We start from the raw sequence: 10,088 nt of genomic DNA on the forward strand, positions 1-10,088 counted from the left end.
TATTTTAACCAATATACTTTGTCCACAGAGAGGGACATCGTACAAAAGAACCCCAACATTCGGTGGGACGACATCGCGGACCTGACCGAAGCCAAGCGGCTGCTCGAAGAAGCCGTAGTCTTGCCTATGTGGATGCCAGATTTTTTCAAAGTAAGTTATTTATTTATTTCTTGTAACCACGATACATTGAACATAAATTAGTTATATGATTTAGACTGATAAAGCCTGGTCCGTGAGCACGTAGAATTTTGTCCAATGACCCCAAACTACCCATCCTTATCGCTCGCGCGTAATTATGTTGCTGTCGCGCTCGCACACTCACTGCGGGCGCCCGTCACACAGTCGCGACAGCAATATAATTACGCGCGAGCGATAAGGATGGGTAGCTTGGGGTCATTGGACAAAATTCTACGTGCTCACGGACCAGGCTTTAGTATAGCCAATAGGTTTCCCTCTTAGTAAAAGTACGTTGTTGTTGGAAAAAATATGAATAAAAAATGTTAGACGGGACTATTCCCACCTCTCGTTCCCACCGCTGCAACGCTTATTTAGCCAGGATCTACAGCTTGAACGCCAATAAAAACCCAACCAGTGAAGATCAAGTTTGTCCCGGGGGAAAGTTAACTGTCATTGGACATGCAGAGAAATTTATCAGAAGAATATATGAAGAGGAGTTCGAAGTTAAGGTTTGACTTCCCTCCAGTGCAAAGTAGATTATCCAGTGTTAAAATTTTATTTTAATAGTTACTCACCGGGTACACATATGTAGTAAAATTAAACTAAATGCATCTTATTCATACGATTAAATCATTTTTACGCAAGCATGTGATATCTTCTACGTAGATACTTATCTTTCATATCAGGAAAATCGTATATTATCACTTTGTGTACTTTAAAATCTCAGAGAAGTGACGTCATCGCTGCAATGTTGATAAAAGATTACCTGTTTACCTGCCAATATCAAGGGTAGAAATTAACCTATCTCTGGTTTGGAAACAAACACTCGTATCTTTTACTTCCACTATTCATACATAGCAAACATACATAGCAAAAATTACTGAGACTGCGTGACCCTATTTTCCTATTTGGATAGAATTAAAAATATGGTTAACTTAGGTGATGTATCGATTCTAATAAGATCTTGACTGTAGCCATTAATAATCTCCACTCCATCCGGTTTTTTCCGCATCACCTTTCGCCAGTTATCAACGTAGAAATCATGCAGATCCTTTACAAGTTCGTCTCTTCAACGGTACCTGGGACGACTAACCGTTCAACAGCCACATGGTCGTGCTAGATTCGCCACACTATCCTCTCCCATTCTTTCCAGGTGTCTTAGCCAGAGAAATCTGTGATTTTTGAATCCGCCAAGACGATATAACTTATTTTGATTGGTCCTCAGGGCATCCGGCGGCCGTGGAAAGGCGTGCTGATGGTGGGCCCGCCGGGCACGGGCAAGACGATGCTGGCCAAGGCGGTGGCCACGGAGTGCGGGACCACCTTCTTCAACGTGTCCTCGTCAACCCTCACGTCGAAGTACCGCGGCGAGTCGGAGAAGCTGGTGCGGCTGCTGTTTGAGATGGTATGTACTCCAGTTCTGGATTTGTCAATAGGCCTTGTAGGCCGCGGCCTAGGGGCAGAATCTGTAAATCCGCCACTGATATACTCTCATAAAAATACATAACGCACAAATTATTGGAAAATGTTGTTTCCGGCGCTTTTCATTTAACTCGCGCAAGGAATATAAAACAGAAGATAACACCACTTATGTGATTGTTGTTGTTCTGCACTTCAGGGTTTTTTATTCTTCAGGATTTTTTAAATAAAATGTAGCTAGAAGTGGACCGCGGGAGAGATGGATGTGCGTGGCATCGCCCTAAATTATTTAAATTAATTAGTTTTGAAAAACAATTCGCAGGATGTATCGAAGCAAAATAGTTTTTTCATCTAGTAACTTTATGCCCTAATTCCAATACTCATTCCCACCGTTACTATCCAGTGTATACGCAGAACCTATAAATTGATCGCTAAGAAATAATTAACTAATCCCACTCCACTTTAGACCCGCAACAAAATTAATTAGAAAAAATCCTGCACAGTTGAGTGTCAGCTGATTCAGAACACTTATGGCTACATTCATCATCATCATCATCATTTCAGCCATAGGACGTCCACTGCCGAACATAGGCTTCCCCCATTGATTTCCATGTTGATCGATTGGTAGCGGACTGCGTTACCCCTCGCCTATTTAAAAAAAAAAAGTAACTTTTTTTTTTTTTTTTATGCATAACAAGGCAGGTATTTGACCACAATCGCACCTGATGTTAAGTGGGATGCAGTCTAGGATGTAACTATGATGATATAACTATATGATGATTTAACTATGTGGCTACTGGGGTTAAATTACATGGAAACAGAAAACCTTATAAAATAAACACACACACACGCACATTCACACAAACACACGCATATTTACACACACAAAACACCTTTAAACTCACACACTTAGAGCTCTTACACACGAGCAGCACATTGACGACAGCAAAGGCGACCGCAGTCGCCGTCACTTGTCGGCAGCTAGCCGTCGACGTGCCCGCAGCAAGCTGTCGACACGTCGACGTCTGCCGTCGACGAGTCGACTGCTTGCTGCGACGACCGTGTCGGCGTACGTCTTTGTACAGGAGCCAGCCAGTTGAAAATGGATTTCATTGAAGAAACACTGTTGTTGCATTTACTCCGTCGTCGTCGACGAAAGAGAAAGAACCGGTCATTGTGGGTTTAAGAAATGTTATTGAATAGAGAATGAGACTACACATATCGACGCCCATGCTCTATTTTTTAATGTTTTATTATGGTAGCCTTCTAAATTCGAGTTCCATATTATTTCATTGTTTTTGACAGCACTAATTTTTTAGCAATTCCGAATCAATTTGTTCGGAACTCATTAGGTGTGCGTGTAAGCTCCTGGACTACTGACAGTTGACCTTCAAAATGGCGGAGGCGGCTAGCTGTCGCCACCTGCCGGCGGCAGCCGCGAACGCGTCGACAGCACGTCGACAGCTAGCCGTCGCCTTCTGACGTCGACTGCAGTTACATGCGTCGACAGCAAAATGCTGTTCGTGTGTAAGAACCCTTATTATGACCTAGCATAGATACACAGAAGAGCATAAAGTTATCGCATAGAAATCAAAATATTTTCTTTAATTTATAGTTATTCAAATGTGTATTCTTACCGTAGTAAGCAATAAGCTCTAACCCAAATAGAATCCATACCGGGAGTGGAGGCTTGGTGCTCAAAGACACAGGCAATCTTTGCCTACATTAGACACCAGTCTCCCACAATCTTAGTTGTAATCTAATAATATCTAGTTGTACCAAATGCACTTTTGTACTATGTTAATTGCCGTGTGAAAATAAACTTAATTTTCTTCAATTTTCAACTCCCATCCCAGGCGCGGTTCTACGCGCCGAGCACGATCTTCATCGACGAGATCGACTCGCTGTGCTCGCGCCGCGGCTCCGACAGCGAGCACGAGGCGTCGCGCCGCGTCAAGTCCGAGCTGCTCGTGCAGATGGACGGGTTAGGATCCGCCACCGATGAGCCCAGCAAGGTAAATACTGCATTTGTTTATTTATGTTCAATGTTAATCCGCAAAAAGGCCGAGCTTTTAATGTGTGTGGATTGGCTGGAGTCCGTTACTGATGAGCCCAGCAAGTAATTGCTGCATTTATTAGTGTTTAGTGCGGTTCCGTTTAATGCTCCGACAGCGAGCACGAGGCTTCGTGCCGCGTCAAGTCAGAGTTGCTAGTGCAGATGGATGGGCTGGGGTCCGCTACTGATGAGCTCAGAAAAGTAACTATTACAGACCACATTATCTATCTTGATGGGAATTTGGTTCCGCTACTGACGAGCCTAGCAACTCCAGCAAGGTGTTTAGTGTTACTCCGTTAAGTCACCGTTACACCGTTCTATGTGCATATAAGTTTTTAAATAAAAATAAATAAGTCCGAGCTGCTCGTACAGATGAACAGGCTGGGGACTGCCACTGATGAGCCCAGCAAGGTAATAAAGGTTTATGCGACAGTTATTAGTTTATAAGGCGAACTTTATTCTCTCACTCAAATCAGCCTATAGCCATAGCGATGGAACCCAGAAGAATCGGTCATTTATGGCCTCCCTCACTCTAGCGTCTTAAGAGTTGCGCTGCGCAGGCGCTTGGGCAAGACAATGACGATCAAAAGACGTTAGCGTTGGTGGTCCTTAACAGTCACGCGACTACATCGATTGTATCGCTGAAACGGTGGCAATTTTATAGCCCATTGAAGTGCTGATTTATAAGACGTGATTTAACGTAATATTTTGTTGTTAAACTAAAAATAATCACTAACCCTTTTCCAACTGGGCCACGCACTGTATTTTCAAATAAATAGCTGCAATGTTGCAACCGAGTTGCAGCTAAATATAGCTCATTTTATTGAGCCCATTAAACCCTTTAAGGGACGATTACCGATCTAATGGGGCTCGTTTAACGTTCCCAGGTGGTGATGGTGCTAGCGGCAACCAACTTCCCTTGGGACATCGACGAGGCGCTGCGTCGGCGCCTCGAGAAGCGCATCTATATCCCGCTGCCCACGCAGGAGGGACGCGAGGCGTTACTACAGATCAGTCTGAGAGAAGTCAAGCTGGATGCCGATGTTGACCTGCGGCAGGTCGCCAAGAAGCTGGATGGCTACTCCGGAGCTGACATCACCAACGTTTGCAGGTGAGAAAACATACTCCTTTCATATGCGCAAGCAACACACTTGCTTTATAGCGCAGGAGGGCCGCGAGACGTTACTACAGTGATCTATGTGATCAGACTGATGTCTGAGAGAGGTCAAGCTGGATGCTGATGTCGACCTGCGACAAGTCGCCAAGAAGCTCGATGGCTACTCTAGAGCGGACATCCTCAATGTTTGCAGGTTATACACGTACCTTCGCTAACCTGCGCGTGCGCACATACACTCACCAGTGCCCGATTAACCCTTAATCAAATTAAACAATTGCTTAAGGCATCTCGTCTTGAACCTCCAAGCAAATTTTTTTTGCGCACATTTTAGTGAAAAAAAAAAAAATTTGCAAGCTCCTAAAAACTATTTTCCGCGAATTCTAGACCCGTAAAAGTCCGAAACCAAAATATTAACATGAATATTTTGCATTACAGGGATGCATCAATGATGTCGATGCGGCGAAAGATCGCCGGCCTCAAGCCCGAGCAGATCAAGCAACTCGCGAAGGAAGAACTTGACCTGCCGGTCACCAAGCACGACTTCATGGAGGCTCTGTCGAAGTGCAACAAGTCGGTGTCCAAGGGCGACATACAGAAGTACCTCGCCTGGATGGACGAGTTCGGCTCCTCCTGATTGTAGCGAGCGCCGCGGCCGCTCGCTCGACTGCCCGTCGACCCGCCATACACCACACTCGACCAATACCGGGAACGTTCAGCATTTATATTTAAATTCATGTCGACTGCCAGCACTATCTGATACTGAAGAGCAACGCAAACGTGGTCCTCGCCAGACGGTGTTTGATACAAAAACATTGCAGATTTCTGTTCGAAATGTGATAATGACGTTTTGGCTTAATATTTTAATGGAGGTTAAATGACTACCGTGTGGTTAATGTTAAACGATGATTGCCTTAATTATTATAGATTACGCGTAAATTTGACTATTTCAGTATTAATACATAAATTAAAGTATACATTGATAGAGGCATATCGAAATTTTATAAACTTGACTGTAACAGCTTTGAACGAAGTAGAGGAACGATACTGTTTGGATTACTTGTAAATAGGCTTCAATCTGTTTATTAGTCTGTTGGTATTTTACATGGAGATACTATTTTTACATGCAATGTTAGTGATATGAAAGTAATATTCTATGCACAACACAAACTTGTAATATAAATACTTCAATACAGATGTTCAACTCGAACGAAGGTGTTTGCCAGATCTGTCATCACATTTTGTTACTTTTTATTGAAGCGCCGTGATCTTTGTACTTAAATTAGGTTTAATCGAAATATTTAGTTTAGATATAATTTTATGCCATAACTAATTTATATGTACGTTTTTTATAGATTTATATTAAAAGGAAAATAAAACAATATTGTTACTTTAATAATAAATTTTATTTGGCATTTATTGTAGTATTTCGCTCAATTAAAATTTAAAGGGACTATTTTGCGATTTAAATGTTTGTTAAAAGGAAATTGTGTAGCATGATTAAAATATGGTCAATTTTAAATTAATGGTTAGTACCTACCTAAATCCACCTACTTGCATGTACCTACCTACTTACTGCTTCCAATGGAGGTTGGGTTACCCCATTTCTATTTTAGTATATAGCAATAGATGTGTTCATCATTCATCAGATTTTTAACACAGTATTGTACCAGATGAAATAATAATATTGGTCTAACGATTTAATTGTAAAGATAATAATATTTTTGCAAGCATGTTAACAAATCTCGTGTAACGAAAGTGGAAATAAAACAATTTTATTCATCGATTTGTTTTCTTTGCACAACCCTTACAGGCAAAATCAATGAGAACACCACGCACGAACACCGACTAGATGTAATATGTATTTGAATACAGACAGAACACACCTTTTAGTTCAAATATCTTTAGGTACACTAGCTAGAGCTACCTCGCTCTTACCAAGTGTGAAAACGAGACAGAAAACACTTGGAAGGTTTTTAGAATACGCATCATTGTAGTACATAATTTCTGTGGTACTACCAAGACCAAGAAAAAAAACTTACAACATGACGCTTCACTTTCCCGCCAAAAAGCTCTACAATATGTATAGGGTTGGTCCGTGACGTCCGTGTCCAGAGTGGGAGCAGGAGGTGTGGTGTGGGGGGTGCAACTCGTCAATAATATATACAGGGTGTCCCAGAATGGGTGAATCAAACGGATAGGGGAGCTAGGAGGTAGCTAGTAGAGAATGTACTATCCCTAAAAAATATGATTGTGTTCGGATTTTTTTTTTAAATAATGTGCTCTAAACTCGAAATCTAGTCATTATTTTCAAAAGTTTGTTTACAGATAAACGAAGCGATCATGTACAATTAATATTAGTAAGAAAAAAGTACAAATAAACTCCAAACGCAGCAATTATAGCCAGATACTTAGGCAAATTGTGTCCTGCGCTTTATTTTTTTTTTTCATATTTTTTAGGGATAGTACATTAGTAGAGCTACCTCCCCTATCAGTTTGATTCACCCATTTTGGGACACCCTGTATAATAATTTAGTCGAGAGGCGATCAATTTATAGTCCAGTCAAAATAGACATGAACCCTGCAATAATTAGCATACAGCTGAAAATTGGTACGAATGTTCAGAGCACCATTATGAATTAACTCTGAAAAGTCCCCATCGAACCGTCATGTGCTAAAAAAAAAATTCAGGGTCAAACTTAAAAAATACGGGTTTTTGAGATTTTCAGCCAAACGGTAAGTTTTATCCCAAAAATATGTATGACAAGGTTTAAGACCATACAATTATCTATCAAAATTGTCTATACACTTTCTCCTAAGAGTCAGCGTTTCTGAGATTCGATGATCCGAAGAGTCAAAAAAGTGTTTTCTTCATAACGGTCTTACACATAAATCCAATGTGATATCGCCTTAGATTAATTTATTAATCTAAGGATATCGCCTCGTGCCACGACTCAGCATTGTATCATGATGTGTTGTCGACGTCGAATATAAAATTATCAACCTCAATGTCGTTTGTCATCTTTAATTGTCGAAAAATGTTTGCAACTTAGACGAAGGACTGCACCGTGAGTTTCTAAGATACGAAGTTTTCGTGTCTATTATGTTTAAAAGCTCTTATATGCATACGTCACTACTCTACTTGTAACTCTATGGTCACTCTTTTAGCCCGGTCAAGTCAGAAAATCCAGGTTATAATAATTCGCATAGAGCTGAAAATTTGTGTGAATGTTGAGAACACCATCCTTAATGAAATGTCAAAAGTCCCTAACGATCCGTCATTTGAAAAAAAAATTTACGTAGTTGAAGTTTTTTGCATTTTTCCACCAAACAGTAAACTTATCTTATGAAATGATAAGAAATAGTAGTATATCATAAAATTATCTATTCAAATTGTCTTTGCCCGTTTTTTCTAAGAGTCACCGTTTATGTGGTAACGATGCAAAAAGTTGGAGAATTCGCATTCTGTTAACTACTCCGCAAGTCCACAACTTCAACTCTATTAAAATAGCTTTGAATTGAATAGGATAACAAATACATCTTAAAAAAGGCCTACTGGGGAAACCTGGTAAAAAAATGCGCCAAATAACCCTCATAGGTGTTGTGGAAACATGTGCATATAACATAGAGTTATTAACCCAGGAGTGGAACTGACAGGCAATCCCCTCTAGCAATGTAAGTAGACCAGTGGTTCACTCAGTTTATAAAAACTAGTTGCAGCGCCACCAATGACATATTCCAAATGTCACTATTGATGAGTAACGTGCTGAGACAAAAATAGTGAATTGCAGTGTATTTTATTGTAAAAAGAGATCTGAAACTTCAAATCTTGAAAAGGACAATATTACCTTCCATCAGTAAATATTATTTTATTTATTTTACATTAATTAATACACTAAATTTGCAAAAAACTAAATTTCGAGAAGTGTTGCCACTGGAAAGCACAAATTCCTAATTTTGTAATATTTTTAAGAATTGTGTACTTACGAATATAATCGAAATTCTATGTTAAAAATTTGATACTGCCTACCTATTGGCAGGAAGTAAGTATTTGGAAAATAATTGTTTTTTTTTATTTGGTCAATATACTAATTAATTAATGTAAATAAATCCTATGTCCAAACGTTTGTAATAATACAATAAAACAATGTTCGTCGAATCTGCCTATTTCATTATTACATACGGTCAGTGTTTGGTAACCCAAAAGTGTACATTTTTATTTCAATACGCTGGCCACCCAGCGGAAATTTTAGTGTGGTACAGCACAATATGAAATATCGATATCGACATCGACTTGGTAAATGTATTGTTAGAAAAATGTAAGAGTCACACTTCTCTCCTGTAAATAATTTTACGTATAAACCGAACAAAAGAAAATTGAAACAGAGTTCCATACCATCTTTTAAAAATGAATTTCGACGTTGAGCTTCTCACCGTCGAAATTCAATATTGAATATTGAAAGAGAATTAAAATGTACTCCAAATACCACCTCCTGTTCATCCTCTAAGGTCCGGTTTACACTAAGGCAGAGCAGAGCAGAAAAGTTTTTGAATAACCAATCTGAGCCCCGATTACGGTAACTTTTAACGTTTCCAATCCAGACGCGCTTCTGATTCTGCGATACGATTGGTCAAAACAGCTGACGTACGCTGTTGAACGACCAATCGTATCGCAGAATCGAGAAGCGTGTCTGGATTGGAGACGTTAAAAATTACCGTAATCGGGGCTCAGATTCCCTTATTTGCACATCGCCACTCCACTCCCATGAAGCTAAAGATAAAAATGGAGGCCAGACTTGGAACAAAAACTTAAGTCAAATACCTACTTATCTCTATCTCGCTCTCTGTGGGCCGACCTCTCTTTTTAGTGTGGACTGTAGTATTGTTATCTCCTGATTTAAATCTCCTAGTAAATTCTTCGAAATAGCCAATTCACTAACCAAATCAGAAGTTAAACATATAAATAATTAAATATTTCTTTTTGATATCCCATAACTCTAGGGCCACATTATGACCACATAATAGGATCGAATGGCATGTTTAATATTTTTCAATTCATTATTTCTTTTTCATTTTCATTTTTTATGCAAATTCATTCGCCAAAAATACGACTATTATGTAAAACACCGTTACATTTCTTTTAAATTATGAATGATCTAACTAATCAATGAAAACTATGAACACAAATAAACCTCACGACATGTTGACTTAAAAATCGTGTTTATCTCCTACAAAATAAAAGCACATATTGCATTGGAACGGTTACACTTACTGTACTGTGGTCTGTACTAGTGTAATTATTTAAACGTCGCAATTATAAAA

General features: G+C 39.6%; 1 protein-coding gene across 1 annotated transcript in view; it reads left to right on the forward strand.

Moving 5' to 3' along the window:
• LOC135081604 (katanin p60 ATPase-containing subunit A-like 1) overlaps positions 1-6,548 on the forward strand; it is a 30,450-nt gene extending 23,902 nt beyond the window's left edge. Inside the window, exons 6-10 of the mRNA XM_063976349.1 lie at positions 29-150; positions 1,403-1,582; positions 3,453-3,611; positions 4,540-4,763; positions 5,205-6,548. Coding sequence (XP_063832419.1) covers positions 29-150; positions 1,403-1,582; positions 3,453-3,611; positions 4,540-4,763; positions 5,205-5,403 — 884 coding nt within the window. The 3' untranslated portion in view covers positions 5,404-6,548. The remainder of the gene's footprint in view (positions 1-28; positions 151-1,402; positions 1,583-3,452; positions 3,612-4,539; positions 4,764-5,204) is intronic.
• Positions 6,549-10,088: the final 3,540 nt, after the last annotated feature.

This window comes from Ostrinia nubilalis, chromosome 20, assembly GCF_963855985.1.
Source record: "Ostrinia nubilalis chromosome 20, ilOstNubi1.1, whole genome shotgun sequence".
NCBI classification, from domain to species: Eukaryota; Metazoa; Arthropoda; class Insecta; order Lepidoptera; family Crambidae; genus Ostrinia; species Ostrinia nubilalis.